At 40.8% G+C, this 27,478-nt stretch overlaps 1 protein-coding gene across 2 annotated transcripts; it reads left to right on the forward strand.

Annotated features, from left to right (window-relative positions):
* Nucleotides 1-146: 146 nt before the first annotated feature.
* Nucleotides 147-27,157, forward strand: chchd6b (coiled-coil-helix-coiled-coil-helix domain containing 6b). Of its 2 annotated transcripts, XM_085924147.1 has the most exons (9): nucleotides 194-373; nucleotides 474-549; nucleotides 1,024-1,108; nucleotides 1,215-1,269; nucleotides 1,338-1,494; nucleotides 7,867-7,950; nucleotides 12,243-12,313; nucleotides 17,676-17,811; nucleotides 25,327-27,157. In XM_085924147.1, the coding sequence occupies exons 2-9, from the start codon at nucleotides 523-525 to the stop codon at nucleotides 25,348-25,350; spliced, it is 639 nt and encodes a 212-aa protein (XP_085780273.1). In that variant the 5' UTR covers nucleotides 194-373; nucleotides 474-522; the 3' UTR covers nucleotides 25,351-27,157. The 2 variants fall into 2 exon arrangements, with proteins under 2 accessions (XP_085780272.1, XP_085780273.1); XM_085924146.1 differs by lacking the exon at nucleotides 474-549 and having other exon boundaries at nucleotides 147-373.
* Nucleotides 27,158-27,478: the final 321 nt, after the last annotated feature.

Here is a 27,478-nt window from a genome sequence, read left to right on the forward strand (position 1 = left end):
TAAAATGCAGTTATTGGAAAATGTTGACTAGACTGCAGCTCGAGACTTCATTTCCCATCTTCCCCTTACCAAATGTGATGCGCAATGACGTCACAATTGTTTCATCCAACCAATTAGCTTTGAGAATATTGCAGTGCGGAGTGACCTTGATTGGACCGTTTTGACCATCGTTAGAGGGCGGCTGAGGGAGGCTGCTGTCACCCAAGTCAATGTCTACCTGTCAGCAAACAAAGCAGGATTGATCCGCAAGAAACAAAGCACTTCAAGTGGGACGGAGAAGGCGTTTGAAATGGGAGGAAATGGCAGCACGGCGAGGAAAGTGTCATTCGGGCTGGACGAAGAAGAAAAGGTCACGGTTATTGAAGGAGTAAAGGTAAAGTGTCCAATGTATTTTGTTCTGCAATTATATTTGTGCATGTTAGTGATTGTTTGCTGATGGGGCTTCTGTGTCCTCACATGAACCTGCACCTCAGAAGCCCCTTCATTGACACCTCACCGCTTGCAACTTGACACCCTCTGCAAATGACGCGGTCCAGGCACGATTGCCATGTAATGAAAGTAAACTGGCTTTGACCTCAATTACGAGCGCACTGAATAATCATTAACACGATTAACTGGGAACCTTTGTTTTGTTGGATTATTTGGTCAGTAGTGTGCAAATGGAAAGAAAACTCGAAGGATGCAAGGGCCACTTTGACACTCATCAACTTTTGTTTTATTATAAAGGATAAAACCAATCATTTCGTGTTGGACGCGAAAATTAAAAAAAATAAAATAAGTCATGTTATTACATTATTCAAATTCAAATCCATGCAACTTTATTCATCTTTCAAGAGAAAATTCATTCGTAGCTTCCCACTGTGTTATCTACTTGCAGATAAATATATGCAAAGCAAGTAATTTAAGTCTGGATGCATGAATGGTTGAGTCACTGTTTTATTCCAAATGAAGATGAAATTTAAAATTCATATTGTGAAAAATGTGTCAAATATTGTGATGCAAAGCCCATTTACTGCTTTCCAGCTGTCAGAGGATGTTCTCAGTCGAATGAAGGACAAACAGGGGTCTTCCAGGGCACCAACTAAGCAAGACAATCACAAAACATCAAGTATGTCAAGCTACGTTTCCTCTCCATCGGTTTTCTTTGTTGTTCCTTCTAAAAAGTTTGTTGCCACAGCAAGTGCCACTGTGTTTTTCCCCCTTTTGGTTTCCAGGTTTAAAATCACCCGGCCCCACTGCCACAGAACTACAGGAAGAAATCCGTAGAAAGTAAGTGTTATCTAGCTAACTCTCACAGTTCTAGATGATCTACCTATGGGTTATGTTTCTGAAATCAGCTTCCAGAATCAGCAGGCTCTGGTGCTGGAGGAGTTGGCCAGATTGAATCAGAGGGATAGAGAGACAGCAACCGCTGTCGGGTTGGATGATCTGAGCCCTTCGCTCATGGTCGAGAGAGGGAAGGCCTGGGAAGAGCACAAGAAGGCAAAGCTGCTGGTGAGTCACATTGTCTGTTTGTCACATAATGTAGAATAGTTCTTGTGGTCTTAAAAATAGGAAGAGCAATATTTTCCACCGGGTTAGTTAAAATCCACAAACAAACTGTAAATTGTATACATTATATAAATTGAAAAGCATTTTTTGTCAAAAGCTTTTTTTTTTAACTTGTCAACACCGCCCTCTGCTGTTTGAATTAAGAATAACATGTTACGTGATTTAAGTATAAGTGAAGTAACGTCCTCTTTTCCAGAGCAGATGAAAGTTGCACAGATACATTTAAACCACGTGAAGGCCTCATCATTCACATTCATGAACAGCAAATACATAGTTTTTGTCTTTTTCTATTTTATTGTGGCGCTTTAAATGAATTCTGAGCATGATTCAGCTTGGCTACTTCCTATTGCTCAACTTCTATTTAAAAATAATTTCATCGCCAAGTACACTGGTCAACTATTTTTCTTAATGTGCTGTATGAATACATTTGAGTCCAGTGTAAATGGAGGCAGTTCCCAAAGTAGTTAGCAATGGCAAAGATTCCTCTCCCCTATTTTAATTACGCAATCAGAGCAAACATAAACAACCCTCTAAAAGTGCCAACTGTGCTCTTTGCAATCCTCGGCATCCCAACCATTATCACGTAATATACAGCGGGGCAAGAAATAAAACGAATCTCCACTTGTGTTGACAGAGTACGTATATACTGTAGCTCTTTTCAGTTGGACCACAAGTGACAACAGGTGACATATTGGGTGTCAATCCTTTCTTTTCTTTTCGAGTAACACTACCTTCCTTTGCTGTACTATTCACTCTATCCCCGAGGTGTCATTCCTGCTACAAATAAAATGTCATTAGCATGCAGCGGCATTCTCGCACGTCGTCAGGCAAACAATAACGAGCATCCCTTTTAGGGTACAAGTTTTCTCGCTGGGAGAGAAGCGATGCAAATCCCCCTCCGTTGTACAGTACCTTGCGATAATGACATGCTGTACTGCATTCATCTGTTGGCTCAGACAAAGAATTCCCCAATTCTTGAATGTTTGAGGTTAAAAAGAAACTGAATCTGCAAATTGTGTGTGCCAGTACTAGTCAAACGGAAAGCTGAATCTCAAACAGATAATTGGTTCATGAAGCAAATTTAAGGCTTCATTTTCTCCTCAATATCATGGAGTCACAAAACATGGCAATGATAAGAACTAATTACCCTTACACCAATTCCCTTTACTTATTGTATCTCTCATGGCTCTAATACCTTTGAAGAAGACATAGCGGGTGGGCGCAGTTTTCGACCATTTTAATCAATTGCAGCATAATGAGCAAGCTATTTTGTTTGCATATTTAATTAGTGTCAAACCTAATTTTGAGGTGTTGATGTTGCTGCGTAAAATTTGCGTTTAGCTGTACGAATGTCTGTGATCATGATTCTATTATCTTAAAGCAGATTTCCCTAACCCTAACCCTAACCCTAACTTGTCACAGACGTTAAAGAACATATAAAAAAAAAAAAAAGAGCGAGAGAGATGAAGTGTGTGGTGAGAGGTGACAAGCCCATTTGGTCATGCTGATGTCCCTTCTCGCTCACACTTCCTCTTTTCCTTTTAACACTTCAGCCAGACTGTTGTGTGGGCAGTTGACAGGAAATTGGGCACTTCTGTCACACCGTGCTAAGTTGTTAAATGTCAGTGGCGCTTGCTCAGTGCTTTTTTTCAGTTGGTTGGAACAGCTCTGTATAATGGAGGATGCAAATGAACAGGACACAATTTGTACAGTTTTTGCCTCCGTGCAATTCAATTGTGACTCGCGTTATGACTCAGATGATGTTCCAGCAAAGGATGCGGTGTTTTAAGTAGCCACTAGATGGCGTTATAGAAGCATGTTAATGTTCACAAAGGGGCTGAGGTTTTTTTTTTTTCCTGCACAGCAACATGTGCTCGTCGCCAGATTTTTTTTCTCGCATATTTTTTTTTTTTTTTTGTGTTCCTTTCCAACCTGTCCTTGTGCCCTTGTCTTTGAGTTATGCCTGAAATCAAAACGTTTGACACTGTCCACTAGAAAGATGATAAAACACTGGGTGAAAGCATAAAAAAATGATACCACATATTTGAAAAAGGAGACTGACCGCTCTCTGGACACAAAACAAAAAACAAAAAACGATTGGGTGGAGCTGGTATGCTTTAACACTGAAATCCGTTTTTTATTGATATACTTAACATAATCCCGATCACCAACAAAATATAATTCTAGTCTCCTGTTTGCAGTGATCTCGTTCAATTTGGTCTTTTGATTTGACGGGTTACTCCGTCGCACCAGACATGATCCCCCAAAAATATTTGTACATGACAGTAGGTTTTCAACCGTGAAAGCGCTCAAATGCATTTGTCGTTCTTGTTTACAGACAATAAGTCGGCATGCATTAGTATTCTGGGTCAGGGTCCTCCTCTTTGTTGAATTCACGGGAGAGTTATACACTCTGCTGTGTTGGTATGAAGTCACTCTATTTACATAGCTGTCACAGATATGGCCATCTGGCCCACATACACTACATACTGGTGGAAAAGAGCCAGTGGAAATAAAGGATGGGCTTTTGACTAAGTCTGCGTTTACATGACAAAGATCTGTCATGTTAAACAGATTAATACTGCCTGGTCTCTTTTTTTTATTTTTTTATTTACTCACCCAAATTTAAACGTACCATTGCTGATTCTAAATACTTTCTCCATGTTCTTCAACTCATAACGAGCCCATCTCTAGGTCAGATTACTGCTTGGCGATATTGTGATTCCGGATGATTCAACACAATGTCGACCAAATCAGCATTCTGAGCTATATTCCCACATGGATCATAAATAAAAAAAAAAAAAATTGCCTTTATAGAGAGAGTATTGGGAGCATTATAGTAAGCGCCGTAAGGTAGCAGCAGGGCCTGGAACAGCAAACACTCTGAAGCATCTGGCAAGAGGGCTCAAATGGAGGCTCCATCAGGGATGGGCTATCTAGCACACTATATAATACATTCAGATGTCTGAGTCCGACTGGCGTTCAGCAAGATAGCCCACGTTGCTTGTTAGCAAAGACAGAGCGGGGGTGTAGGTGAGGCATAGTGTGCACAGAGGGGAAAGATGAATGCATGTGAAAGGGCCGGGATCTCGCAAGTACATGTGTGTAACGTTCCTCTTGATCGAAACGGTTCTCTTGTGAGTCACGCACCCACAAAATGTATCACTAATCCAGACATTTTCTTACGTGGTTAAACCGGTTGTTATCAGCTCCTCTAATCACCGGTGTGACAAATTTTCATCACGTTAATGCCGATAAGCCCTTTGTACACGCACACACTCCATCACTTGTGATTTGCTGACGCGGAGAGTCCTCACCGGCTGACGAGATTTCGATCGGTGCGGCGCCGTGTCGGAGGAAGGCGAGCGCCCTGGCACAAATCTTGGCGGCTCAAAGGACAAACGCGTAGGAGTGGAATACATTCCCCCCCATCAGTGAGCTGTGGTGCTGTAATAAGGTGGCAGGGGAAGACCTGTTGATCACATGAGGAGTTAACTATTTCACATTGGTAACACATTCATTGGTCAGTTTTTAAAAATGAATCTGCCTGGCATAAGTCCTTGCGACCTAGCTCTATCCGAATCCACCAGCCGTTAGCTGAGCTGTGGAAGTTTGTTGCCAAGAGATTATGTCCGCTTGTGTCCTGATGGTGCAACCTAAGCGGAACAAAAGTCTATCCGTTAACATGTCCTCATTTATTTACCCCCAATATTTGATTTCACTTTGACTTTTTTTCCTCATGTGATTTAAATTTGCCATTGCCATCACCTGACTTACAACATAGCTTCATAGTCATCACTATCCTGCATAAATGCCATAATTTTGTCATAAGAACTATTTGTTGTATTTTGTTTTTCAATTGTTATTTTTCTTGTCAAATTATCACTGACACAAATACAGACTGCACCTTATGTGGGAACAGCTTCTGTCTCTGTCTCTTTTACCCCATGCATTTTCTTTTTAAATGAGGCGTGGCGACATTAAAGTCGCTTTTTACGCTAGTCTCACTCTCTCGAAGGAACACTTTGTGTGTGTGGCCACAGCCCGAATAATACCAGGTTGTTCTATTAATTGATTATTTTCAGAAAATTTGATTCTAACATTGTCAGGTATTCACACCATTGTGTTCTGGTTGCTTTCAACAGCAATGCATCTGAATATACTATCAACACAGTCAGTAATAAACAAAGCATAATAAATGAATAGGTTTCTATTAAGGAGAAATTGTAAATGGGCACCATGTGGTTGTGCCTTTGCGGTTGTACAAAATGAAGGGTGTACTGCACAGATGCGCATTTCTGTACAATGAAGTCGATATAAAGTGTGGACTTCAACTGTCTTGGGGCTTATTAGCTGTGTATGCACATAGCAGGTAATAGCTCAGCTTTTCTTTTTATTGTTTGCTATATGGCCTTTTAGTTATATGGTTGAGTCATAAAATTATTCAATGGCCAACATTGACTTTATTTGCCCCCAGTTAAAGCGAGTCTTACATATTGAGTATCAAGCATTTGCCGGCATCTCGACTTTATATTACCTACTGTTTATACCTCCCCGGAGTATGAGGAGGTGGGTTTCGTTCAAAGCGGATTAGCCAAGACAGAAGGTTAAACAAGTTGGAGGTGGGGGTGGGTGACACTCGGTGATGTCAAACCCACAAGGATGGGCATACTACTGATTAAATCCGATACATTATTCAGTTTTTCCCCCCCCCTCTTGTCACTACTCCAGTTTTTAGCACCGCTAGCAACACTTTAAATCTTCAAAACACACTGTAGGAATTTATGAAATCTTGCTAACAGAGTGCAGACAGGGCTACTCTGATGTCACTTCTGGGCCACATGTGGCCCACGGGCCGCTAATTGGAGAGCTATGCTTTATAGTCAATTGAGGCACTCTGCGAAGAGTTCCCGTCATTTTCCTACCCTTACTGTTTTTTTCCATTCCTGTTTTTTATACTTTCTTTTGCTTTCATACTCAACCAAATACCTTCTTCTCTCCTAGCCTACCGATTTAGATGCCTGGGTAAGCAACACTGCTGGTGTCTTTCACATTTTCCTTTTCTTTTTCTTTCTCTCTCGTTCGCTCGCTCCTCTTTCTCGCTTTCTTTTTCTCCTCTCTCTCCCTCTCTCTCTCTCTCTCCCTCCCTCTCCGAATGTCATGTTTTCATTGTGCATTAAAGCGAGGCTGTGAGTGTGTTTCCAGCACTATTCCACACAACAACACTTTGGGAGGTATTCAGCCAGAAAATTACACATCATCTGTGCTGCTGGCGGAGGTGATTTTACACACATACACACACGGGCCCTTGAGCATCAAACAGCCGCTGCAGTAAAAAAAAAAAAAAAAAAAAGTGCAGAGAGCAGCACAGTATGAGGATTTGCAGATGTGCTCTTTAGGGATGCAGATGCCTGTTAAGTTGGGATAAGACTGGATTACAATAAGTGTCATGTCAATCTTTGTGAGCATGTGTGCAATCAGCAAAGAGCACAGAACAAGCGTTTTCTTACAATCTGTGTATTACCTGGCTATGGGTGCATAGCACTCTCTCCCGGCTTAATATTATTTCTTTTTAATTGTTGTAGTTTAATTAGTCTTTTGATATCCTACCATAGTCTCAGGCTAAGCAGATTTTCACAATCATAATCTTTTTTTTTTTGTCTGGAGGTAGTATGTTCAGAGGTGGCCAAGAAAGGTTATCATATTGATACACAGGAGCACTTTCACAGTTTTACAGATTATGAGGTTGTTGAAACACATTAGTGTCCAAAGACATGCGTGGTATTTTTGAGTGTTTTCAGTCAGACTTGCTACACAGAGAACCTTAATAACATTTTTTTTTTTTTTTTATCTATCTTGCTCTGCTTGCATGCTGCCATGGCCGCAATACAGCATCTCTTCCTTCCGCCATCTCGCCGCCTGTAAAAAGCCGGGCTCACTGGTCACGTTAAAGCATTTCATCTCATCTTAAAAGTCGCTATCAGCACCGCCAGCTCTTGCTGCTACTGCTGCATGCACCGCGAGTAGTTTTGTAAGTTCTCGACTGATTTATCAATTGCCCCACTATTTTTAGCACCACAAAGTATTTTTATTAAGCAATAAATCCATGTATTATTGTTCTTCAAATATTCCTATTTCTTATGATGTCAAATTAGACACTCTATAGTTACTTGGTACTTGTTTTAGTCCCATTAGTATTTAAGATTCGCATGGCTCGGGTGGTCGAAAGATTATCTTCCAACCTGAACTTTCATCTCGTGCCATATTTTACTTCTCAAATTCAGGTCACCTTACCTTGTCTCTTTTTCTTCACAGGCCAGACAGTTGGAGAAAAAGGAACAAGAGTTGGCCACCATTTCTAGCTTCTACCAACAACAACTTGAGATACTGGAGAAGAAAGTAAGTACTTTAACTGTGTTTTTAACGCTTTTGTAAAGTGACCTGAAAGGCGCTTCCAAATAAAATTTATTATTATTATTATTATTACTAAATTTACCGATTGCAAATGAAACGGGCCACCACTTTAAGGTGTGCCGTATATCAATGAATTAGCGGGTGCACGACATCAGTTTTAGCATATTACGCTCTTCTTTGTGACTTCTGCGTAACCAAAATAGCATTTAGCAGTAGTTTTAGCATGACCATCGACCCCCCCCCTCCCCAATCGTTTTGTTTTTCTTTCTTCCACATGAAGCACGAATGCACATTTCCCCAGAAACAGTCAGAACATTTCTGTGCCCCATTTATGCAGACAGACGGCTGCTCTTTGAAATATTGACGCGCTATCCCTCTAACGAGACAAAAATGGTGCATGCATTCACAAAGATGTCGTCATACATTTAGAGTATCACAACAATTCCGGCTCCCTGTAGAGTAGTCTCATCCCGACACAAGACACTCTTCCCTCTCGCAGAAATGTCAAGCCTACATAGCAATGTCAAAATGTAAATGAAGTGAAAGTTTCAGCAGGCAGCCAAGAGTCTGAGCTCAGTGCTGATAGACCAACACTCAAGAGACTCTTTCACTGGCCTCATCAAATGTACTGCTTGGCTATGTCCCTTTGCTAGCGACCCTGAAATCTTTTTTTTTATTATTATTAATAGGGCGGGGGCGCAGACAATAAGAGACACACTTTGTTGGGTGCTTTCAAAAAATTATGACAGATTTTTTTTCTACTTGAACACTCATGTTTCACCCTGTAAAAGCCATCAGCATTGTGGTTTTATAAATGTTCCATTTTACCCGCTACATTTATTAAATGGCTGTGAGGCGCAAGGTTCAGACGAGAGTATAATTTTTGTGCTCTTAGTGACAGATGGAGACCAAAGTAAAGGAAAAGATGCGAGAGGCTGAAATCAGTGCGAGGGAAGAAAAAATAAACGGTAATAACTGCACAAAGAAGCACTCTGAAAATGGTGGCCTTCCTTAAGAATTAGATATGAAGGCAAAATGTAACGTTAATTTGAAATAAATGGCGGGAATACTATACAAAATACATTTTCACCTCCATTTCCCGACAGTGAGAAAAAAATGCTTACAAACAGTCCGCCCTGCTAAAATGTGTAAATATTTTGAAAGTATTAGGTACCCAAATCGTAAAAATTAATCGCAATGTATCATATGAAGATATTACTCTTTTTCCATTGGTAATCTTTATACGGACATCCACAAAGTATTGCCACTCCCTCGGCTCATCCTCTCTGAAGCCTTTTTGGTGCTTTTCACTTGAAACCATCCGTCGCACCTTCCAGCATGGCCCCATCAGGCAGACTGGTCCTTATCTGCCACTAGCTTCCTTTAACCCACTGAGGGGGAAAAAAAAAAAATAATAACGTCGACATAGTTCCGTTAAAAAGCACGGTTCCCGCAATGCTCGATGGAGGAGAATGATTGGCAGAAGAGTGGAGGATGCTCTATCTTTCCGCATTTGCTGCCACAGTCCCCTCTCCGAGACATTTTCCAACCTTACTAGCTCGCAGCTGACCTGCATGTGGATGAGGGAGCGAGAAAGAGGGGGACTGAAAGCCGGCGATAAAGAAGCTATATGGACTATGAATTAAGCAGACAGTCTCTCCTGAGCAGGCATCCATCGCCCGTCTTCTCTTCTCTTCCATTTCCAATCTAGCTCTTAATTCATCCGGGTCTCCTTCTCTGCCCTCTCCACCTTTCTCTGCCTATCTTCACTCTCCCGTTACCTGTGGAAAATTCCTCTAAGATGAAATTAATGGCCTCTTATGAATTCAATTGTAATGTGCTGGCTTGGGTCACACTCGTAAATGCTGAAAAACAGTGAAAACATCAAGTTTTCTCTTGTCATAAACTAAGAACCATGCACATAGTTTTTAAATGTATAATTACCCTAATTACCCAATTTCCTGATGTCCATGCTCAAGACTTGTATGCATAGTAATGTGATGGATTTGAATTTCTTGTCTTAAAATGCATGTTTTTGTTTTTTTTACATGTTCTCTTACCTTATTTGGGTTGTTATCATTTTTGCTGCTCTTCAAGAATCATGAATTCATCTCACATCGCTAGCTATCCGGCTATATCTCAGAACCGTTGCCAACCAGATGACCTGAGGACTTACTTGCTAATTGCTGTAATATTTGACCGAATCTTTTTTTTTTTGCATCAACAATAGCCGTGTATGTGTTAGTGCACGTGTGAGTAGATGGACACCAACACACCGCGGCTTGAGTTTGCCAAAGGGATGAATGATAACCGATTACCGTGTTTGCTTAAAGGCTACAGAGTGATTTTAGATCCACGCGGACACAAATGAGTCTATATTTTTGTTTACCTTGGCATGTTTGACTGTCACTGCTGTAGTAGGTGATATATCAATCCCTCTCTTCCCCATACTATATTAAGGCTAACGCACACGTCGACACCCCAATAACGTAAGGATTGCAATCCCTCATGCGACTGCTCTCTTGTGTATTCATGAAGGACTTCCTAATCTGTTCAGGTGCAGCATGTCTTCCTGAGGCAACAGAGACTGTGACTCTGTAAACAAGTGTCGGTTTAAAATTCACCTTTTAATCCCCTTTACCCTTTTTTGTTGGCGCCTTCCTCCAAAAAATACATAAATAAAAATAATCTGCCTTCGTCCAAGTGGGGACCGTGGAAAAAAAATAAAAACCTCGCAGTCCCTCCACACAGTGACATCAGACCATCTCAATCCAAAGCCCCCGGAGTGCCGTCTGAAGATGCACGCAAGCGTCATTGGAACACGCGCATACACGGATTTAGTCACACACCTGCATGGATGCAAGATTACTCCCACACACTCATCTCGCATGCACCCACACTAATCCCCTCCATGAGCCTTTCTTACACCCCCCGAATCAGAGCTTACTCCTGTTGAGGGTTATCATTCCCCTTGACTGTGTCTCTCTCTCTTGGGCTTTTGTCCCCATGTGAGCAAATGACTGTGAAGTGCTTGGTTTCTGTGTGAGCGACTGATAGCGTTGACATTCCTCTGATGTCAAAGAACGGAGTATGAGTTGCAAGTCTGTTCTTGCACGAGACATCAAAAATAATACTAATAATAATAATAATGCAACACTCGAGGAGATGTTACTACAATTTTGGGTTCATATAGTTTTACATCAATTTTTGAATGACTTCAAGTCTCTCTATATATTTCAGTACATTGCATGCATTTGTGTTCATCAATTGAAAACGGTTACATAACACGGGTTGCTGGGAGGGCAAAATCTATCCATCAGACTTGGGATTGCTGTCTGGAAGAGCAGCCAAGTATCGCGGGAAGACTGCAGTTCATACTTGCCGATAGGATTAAGGAAACTATATCTGTGAAATTACTTAAGTCTTTTCCTTATGCCAGACATTCGTATCAGGAGAATGATGTGGATCAGTGTGAAATAAAAAGAGATGAGAAGGACTTGGGGGGCTTTGGTAGAATGGAAGGCAAGAGGAGAGAATAAGAGCGTTTTGTTGATCCCATCTCTTTCCCTGCTCACTTATTTCAATTATCTTCCTCCACTATCATCCCCTCTATTGGAATATAGGGAATAATTAAGTAAAAAGCGCCAGTGCCGCACTTTTTTTTTTGGTATAGTGTTATGCATGCTGCACAAAGACTATATGGGACAAGAGAGATGACCCAAATCTTGTCATGGGGCATCATTTTGGAATATTGCCAAAATATTGATCACTGTTTAATTCAATTTGAATGAATTAAACTTGATGATTTGATCTGGGATTCTTTTTTGGATGGGGGGGCATGGTTTTCCAGCATATTTCGATCAAATTCTACATCTTTTGGTCAAAATGATCTTTTTTTTGCACCCCTCCCTGGTATGTAATAGCATTGAGCGTTTAAGACTACCTGTAGTATACTAAGCACTGTAGCCGCTTATTACTCTTGTAGAGGAGCCCTGGGTATGCCCTTGCTCTCATGACATAAGCTCTCTCTGTGGAGTAATTGCAGTTTAAATGCCACCCCAACATGAAATAAAAGCATGGCCTATCAGCTGGCCATCGGCATTCAGCTTTGCTGTGAATTCAAAGCCCCCTAATTTAGGGGATTTGACATTTGTGAGGATGCTTTATGCATCTTGTCACCTTATTAGTGCTCAAATATAAAATTCTGTTGAAATACAATATCATCAGTAATTCAAGTATTTCTGCTGTAATCTGTTTCTTTATTTCTTTGCCGCCAGAACCTAGAAATTTACCAACAGACAGCGGAACAGTACAACCGGGCAGTCACCAAAGCAGAAGCTAATATCAGGTAAATGCTACCACTTCTAATTGCAGCCAAATCTGGTTAAATTCGAGACGAGACGAATAATATGTACTTAAGTAAACTTGACCGAAATGTCTCGCTCTGTTCTTTTAGTTATTCGATTTTCTGTGGAAGATGCACACTCGATGTAGAGCGAAAATTACGAATCAATTGTGTGTCACAGACTGTCATGGTCTTTTCAGTGCTCATAAGTGTTTAGCCGGTGATGATTTTATTGCTCTTTTCTCAAGAAAAAGATACATGGACATAATTACAGCGCTGATTATTTTAATTTTGAGATTACGATCATTCCTGTCTTTCAATCACAGCATTCAAATGCCATCAGATTTTTTAAATAGTTGAGTTGGCGAGTTGATGGGAAAACACAAGCTGCATGACGTCCCCAAAAGAACATGTTTTCCTGTGGGATGGCACAGCTCAAAGCTCACCTGCTCAAAAAAAAAAAAAAAAGCAAGTCAGATTCATTCCCTGCTGAATTGATGCCAAATTGGCACTGCCAGTCTGCAGGCGATGCCAGTTTACACCCTGTTGTGTTGTCTAGTCATTTTGGGAAAAGGAGACAGAGGCCTTATCAGCACATGTCCTCCATTTCCTTGTATGCATCATTCAGCAGCTAATAAACAGATGCTTTTTTTCCAATGCAATGTAGAAAAAAAAAACAGTGACGGGAAGTTTAGTTTTGGCTTTTATTCGCATTTTCCACTCCTCATCCACTTGCGATATTGCAACTCACACAATTTAAACCCAAAATTAAGTTTACCTGATTACATTAGACACGGTTCTATTTAATATTCATTGCTGTATATACAAAAAGGTTACAAGAGCCGTTGAACACTATTTTACAGGTAGGAAGATCATTTTGTGCCACTACAATCTTCAGCTTATTATTTATGACAACCGCACTTATGTGCACACGGTATTCAGGCGACTGTGTGTTCGTCATGTTCTGTCTGCACCTGGTCACCATTTCATTGTGCTGTGGTCAACCGGCACACTGGTAATTACTTTTTTTACTGCAGGATGATAAGAAAAGCCCGACCGTATTTCCATATAGCTATTTTCTTCTGGCATCGAGTTGTCCATTTTCTTGTCAAAATTCATCTTTTATAATGTCATTTCCACTCACCAATATTTTTTCTCTCTGCTGTCAACAATTTATGTTTCTTTCAAAATAATGACAAGAAAATAACGGGAATGTTGAAAAACATGCCGGAAAAATTGTCAGTATTTATGAACGCCCTCCATTGGCAAAAGAGGGCAAAAACTCATACTGCCAAGTCAACTGGTGTTCCAAGCATGCCGCTTGAGATATATAAACCACTGCTGGCCGTTCACTGGCCAAGCAGATTCGTCATTGCCACCTCTGTGTATTATTTGATGATACAGTACACAGCTAGAATTGAGGGGGGAAGAAAAACCTGCTGCTGGTTGCTGCAGTATTCGCTGCAGCACTCAGTTTTCTTGCTGCCTCCCCTCCTCTTGTGAAAATTGTCCCTTTACTCATACATGCAGAGAAATAAGTACAGGAGGCACTTGTCCTCTTCCATTTTGTTTGTGTGCATGTTTAGAATTGATCAGTATGAGGTATGTATTTTCACCTCGAACGTCCCTCCGAGTGAAAGACAAAAGACATTTTACTTAATGAATGGCCCATTACTTTTTTTTTCTTCCCCTTTTTTTTTTAGATAACTTTTTTTCCTGAGGATAAAAAACATTAGACTGTCAGACTGCCAGAATCAAAAGTAAGCGTGCACATGTATTTTCCTTTGAAAAAAAAATTCTCAAGGTTGTTGCCAGCCTATATACACTGTACAATTCTTAACAATGAGCGGGTAATTAACTTACGTTTGTTTCCCTGTCTTTAATTAGCGGTTGAACATATTTTCTGGAACCGTTGTATTTGATGTTGGTGGCAACAGTATGTGTTGACAAGAAAAACTGGGCTCGAGCCAGGGTTAGTTTACGGCTGGCTTGACTTGTTGGGTATGAGGCAAATATAAGTCAAATATCATATTGTATCTGTTGCTACTGTATCACACATATTAGCAACCTGCATCTTGGAGTATCCGGAGATCTTAAAATCCACAAATCCTCTCAGAAATACTCTTTTTAACTTCTGAAGTGACTTCTATAAAGACAGAACGTAAAGACACCAAAGGTCGATGTCTTTAGTGAGGCTTAACCATGAAGCAAATGCTGGCAGCTCACATTTAAAAGCATCTTCGTGTGGATTTAGGGCAACTTTATTTTGTGCACCTCGGAATCTTTTTCTAGCTGTATGTGGGAAGCACGTCTCAGAGGTGAACAAGTACTTCACACACAACTGCAGCATAGTACACACACTGCATTGTATATACATATATTGTATGCGTATAAATATGATTAAACATTTGTTTGGACATTAATCATTTATCTTGTCTCACCGCTTTGCAACTTTTTTTTTTCCCCAGGACCCCTTTCAAGGATAGATTCATAAAATCCAATGTAAAACCCGTGGAATTGAAATGCTTGACAATAAAAAAAAGGCTCGTGACGATAAGCGATGCCAGATAGTCTCGCCCGCGTCAGCCGCAATTTGAGTGAGTCGTCCGACCGCTGAAGTTCCGCTGATTGAAATGTTATCAGCAAATAGATGTCTCACACAAACAGGCGGGCACATGTGCACCTTATCTTGTTTCTGAATGTCACCTGTTTTAATGAAACCCTCCTCTTATCCCCTTCCCATCGCGCTTCCCTACAGTCCCTCAAAGTGAGTTTGGTGGGGATCAATCAGCGGAGCTAACAGTGCAAATTGTCCTCCTACATTCCTATCTCCTTTGCGTACTCCAACCGTCTGCATCTGCTCGCAGTCCGTGACATCCATATTTTCGGCTTTTAAACGTTTTAAAGGTTAAGTTGGACCAGATGTGATGTTTGAATATAAAATGTTTCAAGACCAAAATAACACAGGAAGTATTTTGCTGAAAATATAGCCTGAATAACGCAACTAAATGACAATGGTGGAAATGTGACATTTCTGCACTTAACAATTCAAGTTTATCAAACTCAATAACATACGGTATTACCGAATCACAAAAGAAGAATAGGCTGAAAATCTGCTGAAAAGCTGTCGTATTAAAATGGGCTGCTCACTGCGTGTGCAAAGTCGCATCCAATTTTTTTTTTTTTTTACATACAGAGCAGCCATCAGCAAAACTGCATCACTAATCAATCTGCTTGCTGTTTGCTGGCTTCAACATTTCCAACCTGTTTCAATTACCTGCATATTGCGGTCTGACACAAGACTTGCTCCAGACTGACATTTACTGAGTGCGTCGCTTGGCGAGAGTAGAGACGACCTAAAATAAGTGAACCCTAGCACATTTTACACTCCGTGTCAGTCCTCAACTAGATTTTGGAATTAAGTCTTCGCCCGTGATGGTATGCGGCCTTTGCAAGTGTCTCGCCAATGTTATCCTTATGACACCGTCGTCTAACTACTTCTACACAAAGCTTTGCACAATGAAAGATGCTTGCGCCCTAATTCCTTTTCCTCTCAGCCAAGCCATGACATTTTTGATCCTCTTCGCTTCGTTCGGCGTAATATTAAAAACTGAAGATATAAAGCTCAGGCTTCTGCTTTAAAGAAGCGCAAATCCTTGTCATCTTACGTTAATAACCGCTCGCACATAAACAACGCCACGTCTTCCACAAAGACGGAATAATAAAACGTTACGCCTTAACAGTCTTTGCCTTTTCCTCCAATTGCTTTATTCCCCAATGTCACGCTTTGCAGCAACTTCGAACCGAAGCTCTCTTCGCATCAACCGTGCTCTGCCAAGGTGAGACAAATAAGAAGGGGAAATTTTAATGATTTGAGCCTAATCTTTCTTTCCCGACCGACTCTGCACATATTTATGCAAAGCAGCACAGGCGGAAAGCCATCTCAGTGTTGTTTTGCTTCCTTCTGGCGCAAAATTGTTGCTGTCAAACAAGCCCGAGTGGCTAATAGTTTTCTAATAAGAGCTCACCTTTAATTTCAGTCAAACGAGGCAGTTGGTCCAGATTAGCGGAGACAATTTTCTGCTTCAGATTCCATTATTGCAACACTATCACTATCACAAAGTTTCTCTTTATGAATAGAGAAAAGATTCCCCCCCCCCACTTGAGCTCAGTACCTTGGGGCTATTGTTGTCGTTATCGCTTCCTTTTCGTGATTCATTCAAAATGACAAACAACTGTCAGAAGCTTTGGTGTAATTATACTCTTTCAGAGTCTATTTTTCATATTATCTCATGCAATCTTATATCAAGGCTCAACCTTCCAAAAGAATTTACCGTAATTTCTACAAGACGCTACTTTTTGCACAAGCTTTGAATCCTGCTGCTTATAGTCCAGTGCAGTTTATCTGTTTTTTTATTTTTTTTTTATTTTTATGATATTTTAAAAGGATTATATTTATATGGTTTATATATGAACAAAACAGGATTTTTCCCCCTAATTTTAGCTGGTGCGGTTTATAGTCCAGAAATTATGGTAGTTGTTCATCATAAACACCAAATCCGAAATTTATAGCACTCATTTGCCCAAAAAAAGTGAATACCTTCCAAGCTTATAAATTTGCAAGATTCTAGTTTGTGTAGCTCCTGCACAGTGTCCCTCCCGAGTGACCTTGTGAGATGATGCAAGAAGTGCAAAAAGTGTCTTTACCTGCGAGGTGCTTGAACGAATGCATCCAATGTAGCGGCGGCAGCGGTAAAGTGCAATATTTTCGGTGGGCTTTCTCATTGAATACGTCACTGTCACATTTAGCACCACCCCTCTGCCGCTCCCTTTCTTTCTCACCTTCTCTCAGGTTGCACTCGCTTCTCTTTTCATGAATATTCTCTCCTCCAATGATTAATTTAATCCTGTTTCTCCACCCTCCACTGCACACACGCACACGCACACAAACACTCAAGGCAATACACATGGCGCTGCAGAGCAATTTCTTCCCGTTTTCACTGTGTATACTTTATCTGGCGCGTATGCCGCACAGACATAATTCACGCACGCATGCTAACATATTAATTGTGTGTATTTCTCGGCGGATGTGGGGAGACCTGCGCTCATTCATGTGTGAAGGATGCATAATTTGGAGATTGCTCTGTGTGACGCCATGAGGCGAGCATCAGTCAGTGTTTGTACGTGCAGATTGCGTATGTAAATAAATGTCGGGCCAAAGCAAGTAGACTCGTCATGTCTTATCAAATGAAGCCGTGAAACCTCCGGATTCAACAAACTGTCACCAAGACTTTCCATGAAGTAACTTTGCAACATTTCATAAAATCCCCCATCTCCATTCTGTTGTGCGTTTGTGTGTGCGCAGGCCTCGGCAGAGTGCGTCAGTGTGCTCTGAGCTGCAAGCCAAGGTGCTCCAGTGTTACAGAGAAAATCCTCAGCAAACCCTGTACTGCTCCACTCTGGCCAAACAGTACATGACCTGCGTCCAGCAAGCCAGGAAGGTAAGCGAGAGTTGGCTTCGTGTGTGGGTGGAGCAAAACTTAAGTCAACTGAGTCTTTAGTTTCAGTTTCATATACATTCGATGTCCAATTATCATCATAATAATATCCAATCTGAGATCAAAATGTTGATCGTAAAACCTCCAAGATTCTCAACTGTTCTAAATAAAAACATCAACATACTATTAGTCATAAATCAAAACAATATAAGACTTGCTAAATGATCAATGAGCAGGTGAGACGAGAGCAGTCAGATCGGAGACGGAGGAGCCGCGTCACCGATGTCGGAACAAGAAGATAAAATCATCTTAATATTTGCCGCAAATCTGTTGATGTCCCAAGAGTCTTTATCTTAAGAGTAATTACTCATTTGACAGTTTCCAAATCTCCAGCTGCCCATTGTGTCTGCACTTTTTGGATAGAAAAATTACACCCTTATTAGTCTATTGAAATCAATTTTGTCCATTCAAACCTTGAGAGATGCATTCAGCTCCCTTTTGACACTTTCAATATTAGTCTTCGTAGCCACAGTTTATCTCCAAAGTGCTTATTTCTAACCGATTTTTCCATCAAACAAACAATAGCAATGACAAAACCCAACGATATGGAGGAGATAAAAGGAAGAAAGCAAGAGTTGGGGGATTTGGCTCTTTAAGTAGTCCACAAAATCACGGCAAGCACAATAAAAGCATTCTGTCTTTTCAAAGTGCTTTAGAGAATCCTTTTGCCACTCGAGTGGTGTTCTTTGTGATAAAGAAAACTATGTATGTTTATAAATGCAGCTATTTTTGGGGGATGGGTTTTATTCAGATTGAGAATTGATAATGGGAAGCACTCAAGCTATTTTTCCACCAAGCAATACAATTCTTTTGAATTTACTGCGTACATCATTGAGCATTTTTTCCTTTTGTCTTTTCGATATGCTCGTGAATTAAAGTGGTGATACTTCAAATCCTTCATGATATTTCTATTATTAATTATTATATACACATGACCTTAAAATTTCAAAAGACTTGAAGGTGAGAATTCATTCTCGCCAACTTTTCAACCTTTCACTATGAGGATAATCTTTAAGATGATATCGCTGTTTTCAAGACTGACTCACGCTAATCTTTTGAACAGTTGGATTTTCAAGTTGACCTTTAGACTTCTAAAGAGGGCTCTATCCTAGGCTCAAACTTAAAAGGGCGCCGAAATATTGTTAGATTCAAGATACAATGTAAAAATGTTCACTATTTCAAGACTTTGTTCAATTTCAACATTGCGATTGGACAACTCGGTCTCTCTTTCCTTCATCTTCATTCCGCATGTCGTTGAATATTCCAGCTGCTGTCACTGTAGATCTTTTTTTTTCCTCCCACTTGCCATCCTCGGCACATCCATCTCGCCTGATTAAGACCACTTCCACTGCCCTGTCAATTCACACTTTGTCACATGCGCTGGCGGCAATCATGCTTTCGCAAGGTTTACTTAACATGACACGGGCTCTTATTAACAGTCATGGAACATTGCCAACGCTCTCTATTAAGAAGTTTGTTCTAAATATTTTATTCATCAAACTCCTTGAAACTAATAATTCCCTTTGTGATTCTCTTTCCACAACTTCAATGGCAAGGTTATTATTACCTCGGATGAAATCCAGTGTTTTTTTTAATCCCGTGACACTAAATAGACAAACTTTGAGAGAAAATACTTTTTAAAAAGATGATATAATATACAGTAAATGTATACGATTATTTTTTTTTTCCCTCAGCTGTAATTTGAATGTTAAGTCGACATGGAAGCTTATTGCTTTTGCAAAAGCCTCCTGACAGTTTAAAGTCACTGTTCTTGTGTGTGTGTATATACTTTGAAGGATTTGCTAAAGCAGCCAGGTTCTTCTTTGCTACTTCACTCTTTGTTCTGAAAAGGAAAATTAAATTATGTCATGAAATAATTATTCGGTGAGTCTGAAAGTGAGAGGTTTTTATTGATGTTTTTTGTGTGAAGAACTGAGAGCACTGTTTTAATTAGGATGTTCATCTTGATCAGTCGAAAATGATAAAACACTTTGAACTTTGACGAATGACGAGCGGTAATGAACGTCTTGTCGCTGATTCATCTTACACGTTTCGTTTTCACACGTGGATAAAATGAACTTCACCGCAAATGTCATTCAAACATTCTGTATTTTTTTCCCAAAAATGTTGGTTTGACTTCGTCTCTATCCTTACCAGCATTCATTTATTTTTATTTTTTTTGCATGCGCGCACACACACTCACACTCACACTCACACTCACACACTTTAGACCTGGCCTCCGCTATCATCCCCATCCATGCCTCCCCTATCCCAGGTGGAGTCATTGTCATGCATATGGGACCTTCGGTCTGTGTGTGGTGCGCTTAATGATGCAGGGTGAATGTCAGCTCACTCTAGACTTAGTTATCAGTACGTTGTGAGCCTTTTAACTCCTGCACACCACATCTACATATTTTCATCCTCACTGGGAAGAGTGTGATGTATGTGTTTTTGTGTGCTTGGGTGTTTGGTTTTGTGTGTGTAGCAGTGAAAAGTTAGCCACCAATTGTGTCACCTAACGTACAAGTTTGAATTTGATTTTTACAGATAATTTACAAAAAAAAAAAATCAAATAAAAACACACATATCACATTTGTTGAAATCATCATTGTTCATATACATTTAAATATTATACTTTATCTCCCATCCAAGTTATGTTTCTGGAAAGCCTTACTGCATAAGTTTAAAAGCTTTTCCTGTCCTCGTCTATTCTTTCGACATCTAACAAAACCCGTCATTGTCAAAGTCACACTGAAGAACAAAATGTTTCTCAGACCACCACTTACTGCAAGTGTCATCACCCTCCTCCACAACACTTAACAATCCTCCACCGCCAACCATTTGTGGGATGCAAATGCTATCGCTGTGCCTTTTTTAAAATCATCCGCAGGGGCCTACAGCATCTGAGAGACACTTGCCTTTTTATTCCAAACACTTAACCCACTTAAACCCATCCGTCTCCTGGAGAAAGCATTTGTCCACCCTGGTGTGCGAGTGCACGCTGGCCTCAGAGATGCTCGATTAAGTGCCACTCGGGTTTTACAATTATTACAGAATATATTGATGCAACAAGTGAGTGCATTTCTGGTTGAAGACACGATGATGAGTTTAAAACCAATCGAAAGCCGACATATCTATACTGTACATCGATCAGATACGACTAAATATATTTTAGCGTCATGTTTACTTTACAGTCGTATAGAAACGGTTGAGTGTTGCCGCCATATTTAGAGGAACAATGTAGTGCAGGTTTTTCGAATAGAAAGCAAATGTATCTGGGAAAAAAATGTTTGACCGCATCATGGCAAACTGTCTTTTCCGCCATTAGTTTATGTGCGCTCTGACAAGAAAGAAGCTGTAGTTTGCAAGAAATTGCCTTTTTGTGAAGCCACACAAGCATGAAACAAGGATTTACGTGTGCGAGCCAGACTCAATAGCACAACTCGTAACGTGTTATACACAGAATATTTTTGTTTCCATTGTCAGTCAAATGGAAAACTAAGGCAGAAAGAAAAAACTTTAAATCATTTTGCGTATCAAAGATTTTTGTCTTTCTTCATATCGATCTTGTAATGTAATTTAAAAAATATATATATTTTATTTTTTATTTATATTATATATATATTTCACCGTTGCAATAGAGTACCTTGTAAATAATTTCTGCTCATAATAAATGACCACCAACTACCAAACATTACATGACAAACAATTTTTCCTTATTCATTGAATTTCCTGTAACATTACTGCGCTTGGTGACACACTTGAAAGTAGCAAATTGATATAAGCAAGCATGTGTGAATATCAATATTTGTGTCTCTATCTCTCTGTATTCCATCCCACCTCTCTGTCATCCATCATCACCAAGGCGACCATCCCGCGAAGGCACAGACCACATCAAGATGAGCTGTTTTCTCCTACAAACACACACACACACACACACACACACACACACACACACACACACACACACACACACACACACACACACACACACACACATCCTCCACAATATTGGCTGAAAGCTATATCTTAGAGCCAGCTAAACCTCTCGCCTTTGCCTCGGCTCTCCACTTCCATGTATGGCGTGATCAATTTCCCCCTGCCACATTTCAGCTGCCATGTCCTTTTCTTCATTTCATGCCAGACACGCTTTATTGGAGAATTGTGACTCAGCGGGGCGAGTTGTTCATTTACACATACCGGCAGATCGAATTAGTGATTAGAGATATTCGCTATCATTAACATAGTAGTTGCCCAAGCATGCTGGCCTCAAATTTGACTTTTATTTGTGGTGGGGGGGAATGAAAATCTATGTAATTAGCTCTGGCAAATAAGCGCTTTCAACAGCGATGATGTCATCAAAGGGGAAAGTATTGGCTGAATAGCAATAAACCATTGCTCATTTCCTACAGTCATGAACTTTTGTCACTTGAGGTACCCTGTACAGAATATTATCAAATTCATTGTAAATTTCACGACAACATAAAATGAATAGATCAGTCTGATTCTGACAGCTATATGGAATAGTAGTTGTTTATCTGCCTCATAGTCTCCCATTATTGGAAGTTCTCAGTGGCGTTTGTGTTTTTCTTGTGCTTTTGAGTCTTTTTCTGGTTTCTTAAAATGCTACTTCGCTTCATCAAACATTCTAATGGCTCCCGTTGATGTGACGATTTCTTTGTCTATATGTGTTCTGGGATGTCCTGGGTATACCCTTCCTCTGGCTGCAGTCAGTTTCAGGGGAGAAAAAAACAGTTGCCAAAAAATGTTTTATTAATCATATAAAAAAGTTTTTCTATTTAATAGTCATCATGACGCCTGAGCATTGTACATGGGCAGCATCAAGTCCCATTGGGTTAGTAACTTTAAATAAATCCGTCTCTGGTGCGGCTTTGACAGCAAATAATGTATGTACGTGCCAAGCAAACTATTTGAATGAACGGAGAGCCAAAGCGCTCAAGTCTGCCAGTAAAACCGTCAGTAAAACGTGTCTGTCTAACAAACATCCAAGATGATTGAAGAGCTGCGCACGTTAAGGCTAACGAATCAACTCACGAGATGGCCTGACAGCAACCTTGTGTGTGTTTTGTTTAGAAAAGGAAAAAAAATAACAACCGTAGCTCGCCGATAGGGTCTGATTGACAGTGTTTGCCTGGCAACTGTCTCTTGGCCTCCCAAGAGAAAGGCAAGCTGAGTGCTGTTTGCACTGAGCAGAGAAGACAGTTATTGATTTTCTACTTGTCTATTATTTTTGTTTTTCGCAGAGAAAGGGCCAAGCGAGCGAGTCTTTTTTCATTTTTATTTTTTTCCATCACACGCATCAATGTCATTCTCTTTATCTGTTTCCAAAAGTGTGTTCAGGTGTGGTTGCGCTTTGCCGTCCGTCTCTGTCGCTTATTAGTCGATGACTGCGGAAGTGTGAACGCGGCCCGCACGTGTATCCTCCGGCTTTGACACCGCTGCCGTTTGAATTAGATTTTCAGTCATCCAACGCAACAATTCTCCGACACCTCACGCTGCTCACTAATTGGATGGGAACTAGCAGGGGGAGAAGTAATGCTTCTTTGCTGTGTGTCTTTTGTGTGTTTCCTCTGTTTACATCTAACATCAACAAACTTTTTCATCTCACAGGGTGATATCAAAGTGAAGTTGTTTGTTCAACTTTTTCGTTTCATCTCAAATACATTTAAAAGTGAAGATATTCACCTGGAATTATTTACGATCCATTTATGTTCGCTATGCGTGGTGTTTTCTTCCATCGTAACAAAGGCAACCTTTCCAAGACCTAACCACTCACTGTTATGCAATAGTGGGCCTTTATTCAATTCGGACCTTGGCCAATTTCTAAATAGAAACTTTGTGTTTAAAAAAAAAAAAAAAAAGCAGAAAATCTAAACGAAAACTTCACGTGTAAAAAAGAAAAATGACCATTATTTGCAAATCATGTATAAAATGAATATAAAGTTGAATGATTGTGACCTTTTAAAACTAAACTTTTTTTTCCCCAATGATAGACTTTACAGTTTTACTCAAGTGTGTTAGTGTGTGTACATAGTAGAGCAGTGTAGTCATAAATCTAGGGCACACCTTGAGCTAGAATACTTGGCTGCCCTCCCTGCCCGAGGTGTCGAGCATAAAAAGCTTCCCCTGTCATTAAATTATCCGTGTGTGGATGGCAATGAGCCAAACGCGGTCTAGAGGAATCATATCGAGCTGTGCGTAGTGTGGGAGGTGCTTGGGGTCACTTTAAAATTCTGGAAAGACTTCATACACTATGCATGAGGCATAATGTCCCTTCAAATTGTCGAGTATTCGGGCGACAACGGCAACTCACGCCCGCGCCTCCGATAGAACGCCGTCTTTGCTAGCACGTTCGCAAACAAACACAGTTCCCTGTTTATTTCCTAACGTGAGCGGAACAGTAAAGCTAAGTCCCCTTGTCACAATTTCCTCTCATCTCCAATTCAGCAACGCAGGCCACGATGCCCTCGGATGTACTCGGCGAGTAAGTAACTAACCTGGCCGTCGGCGTATCTGCTTGCCAGAAGAGCATCGAGGTAGTTTGCATGCCAACTTGCTTCCCCGGCAGCCACAAGCTAATGCTTCACTAACCTTGTCACCCTGCGTCTCCTTCCACGATTGTGTGTTTGAATGCGTATTGACACAGGCAGTGTCTAGTCGTATCCCGTGGGGACTGGCTCTGAACAGCTCCTTCTCTGCACCAACTAGCACAATTTTTATTAATGCTTCGATTTCTTTTTCCGACTACAGCGGAGCGTCAAAGGTTGAACATAAGCCGTTTGGGAACATTTTGTGCCATAGCAAATAATGACATCATTCCTTTTCTGCCACCATCATAAAGATTTGATTAAATCCAAGAAGTCAAGCACTGTAAAATGTAGAACATAGAACACTGTTATATTGTAATTGAATGAAAATATACCAATGAGTGGCCTTTGTGCCAAATTTTAACACGACAGTGGTTCAAACAATAGTTCATACCCCTTTTCACACTGCACTCGTTAGCTGCCTGTATTCCCAATGAGGACAAGGTGCTATAGAAATTGGATGGATGAACAACAATGTCATTATTTCTTGGAATATATTCTATGTGTATGATATAACATTATTTACTGTACAAAGAGCAGATTAAAATTAAATTGCACTTGGCGGCTGGGTATTTTTAGACTCATTCTACACTAGTTGCCACGTTCGGTCTTCTTCATGAGTAGGCCGTCACATCGGTGTGTAGCCATGGACGAAGCGTTCAAATAAACAAGTGAAGATCGCCAGAAGCTCTTAGGCTTTATGGTCGATTTGGTAAAAGCTGAAAAGTTTTCTTTTTTTGTATGATGGATTGACCCCGTTTTAGAACTTAATTTGCACAACCGCTTTTAGTCATGTACAGTTTTTAAACAAGCCACTCCGTTGTTGTTTTCCACCATCTCTGTCTTGCAGAGCTCACTGACCAATCACGGATGAGAAGCCCCAAGCAAGAAAACATGAAGAGCAGAAGAGAAGAGAGAGCATGTCAAATCCATCCAATTCTTGCTTCCCTCTGTGCTTTCTGTTCGACATCCATTCATTTATTTATTTAGCTGCCACCAGTGAAGAGCCTCACTCTCGTCTTCTCCACTCGCCAGCCTTCAGTTATTATTATTTTTCTTCAGCGTATGATCTTGATTTGCCCCTCTGGAGTGTATGATGCCTTGATTTATTGTCAAGTTGCACAGGCACACCCCTGCCTTCTCAGAAATAAATCCCGGTGATCCGGTGGTGATGAGACTACAGGTTGTGTGTCTTTGCATTGCGTGTGAATGTGTGCGATGGCTGTCTCGTCGCAGCATGCTAATAATGACTGGAAATGGGCTCGCGTGCAGCCGTCTTACAAGGCCCACAGGCTTGATTGTGTGCCGTGCTTGTGATTTCATTAAGAGAGAGAAGCAAAGGAAATGAGGTATAAATGAAGTGGAGGACAGATGAATAGTGAAGTGAGCGTATATTAATGTGTTTGTGGGCTGTGTGTGCGTGTGTGTCGTTTCGCCATAATAATCCGCTGCATAGATGTGGTCATGAGAAGGTGCATGTGCACACGAGGAAAAGAGCGGACAGGCCACATATTGTCCCTGCTGCTGTTACCATGGTGACTGTTGGTTTGCGCTAGCAGCAAGGTCTGGAGCAAGCCTCCAGATAACCCCCGAGGTCAGCGCACAGAGGTACGACTAACAGCACCACTGATACGCAGGTGCACACTTAACCCTTTCACCCTGTGTGTGTGAACAAATATGCATTTGTTAGACTTTGTTTATGAAGATATAGAACGAGGCTCTCCTGTGTTTACTTGGCGTAAAGCCTATGGACCACCACGGTGGTGGAGACATTGTATGCTATGTCATATGTAACCTGTGCTATTTTGTGTCATTCTTACACCCACTAGGTATCAACTCTGCATGTTTTGGATCCAGGGTGATCCGATACTTCAGGGTTCTCAAGCACTTGGGCTTCAGGGGCCTTTTATTTAAAAAAAAAATACCTACCATGTGCACCCCTAAATATCACAGGTATCATGTATTCATTCTGCCAAGTTTGAACATTCTACAAAATGTCTGTCTGAAAAATTACAACTCTGTGATCTATTTTTTTTTGTGTACTTTGTACTACATCACACTAGCTGTTTCCCAGAGCTAATATTGTGCAAGCCAACAGTCCCACCTGTTACGCTCATGATTAGTTGCATTAGTGTGGAGCTCTTAATGGAGGTGGTGAGAAGTATTTTGACCTCACGATCGATAGATCAGATGTATTGATCCTTGTTTTTCTTATCAATACATCAAATGCTACACAAAAGCACAATTGGTCCACTTGTGGTCCAATGATGTCATGATCATGATGATAACAGATTCAGGCATGTGTACATCTTGTGTGTGGGTGTGTGTCTGAGACCCAAGTCAATACCTCCTCTTCTTCCAAACGCCACCAAGGATTAGTCTGCTCTGACCCAATAGCCATGACGCACATATTGCCTATATTGAAGTCCGCGCTGTATTTTGAGTTTTCTGCCTGAGACTCTCGTATCTCATCTCTCTCCTTGACATTTCTTTACAAATACCAGCCTCTATTCATGCTGTTATTGCTTTCTGCTACTCCGTCACCCTCCGATTAAACAAGCTTCGAAGAGCCCAGCCACTGCCATTTGGTTTTTATTAGAAACACGTGGACTTTAATTAAATTGACTGATTTAGAGAAATAAAAGGGATATTGGGCAATATTTATGAAATAGAGGAGCACAATGGGGAAAAAATAGAATGGAGGACTTGCCCTTATTGAATGTGGTAGGGGTGTGAAATTAGATAAACACCAGGCCTGATTCTTAGGGAAACTTAGCTTTATTCCATTCAGTCAATTAGAATCTCGTCATGCCCATCACATGCTTGTCATCTTATGCCCCCCCCCCCCCCCCGCTCTCCCTTCTAAGACTTTTAAAGAGATTTTGTTGTCTGTGCCTGCTTCATTCTCAACCATGTACTTTCTCCTCTGCGCCGTGAAAGACTTGGGACTGTGGTTGCCGTGGTAACCGGGACCGCTTTGATTGGAGGAATCAACTGCATAG

The sequence above is a fragment of the Syngnathus leptorhynchus genome, chromosome 11, assembly GCF_054491065.1.
Source record: "Syngnathus leptorhynchus isolate UIUO chromosome 11, UIUO_Slep, whole genome shotgun sequence".
In the NCBI taxonomy this organism is placed as follows: domain Eukaryota; kingdom Metazoa; phylum Chordata; class Actinopteri; order Syngnathiformes; family Syngnathidae; genus Syngnathus; species Syngnathus leptorhynchus.

Excerpts from the sequence above, each read along its gene's own strand:
- chchd6b (XM_085924146.1), top strand. The coding sequence starts at position 290 with ATGGGAGGAAATGGCAGCACGGCGAGGAAAGTGTCATTCGGGCTGGAC. Across the intron at positions 1,109-1,214 it reads AGACAATCACAAAACATCAA|GTTTAAAATCACCCGGCCCC; the intron begins GTATGTCAAGCT and ends TTTGGTTTCCAG. Across the intron at positions 17,812-25,326 it reads GCGTCCAGCAAGCCAGGAAG|AGCTCACTGACCAATCACGG; the intron begins GTAAGCGAGAGT and ends TCTGTCTTGCAG.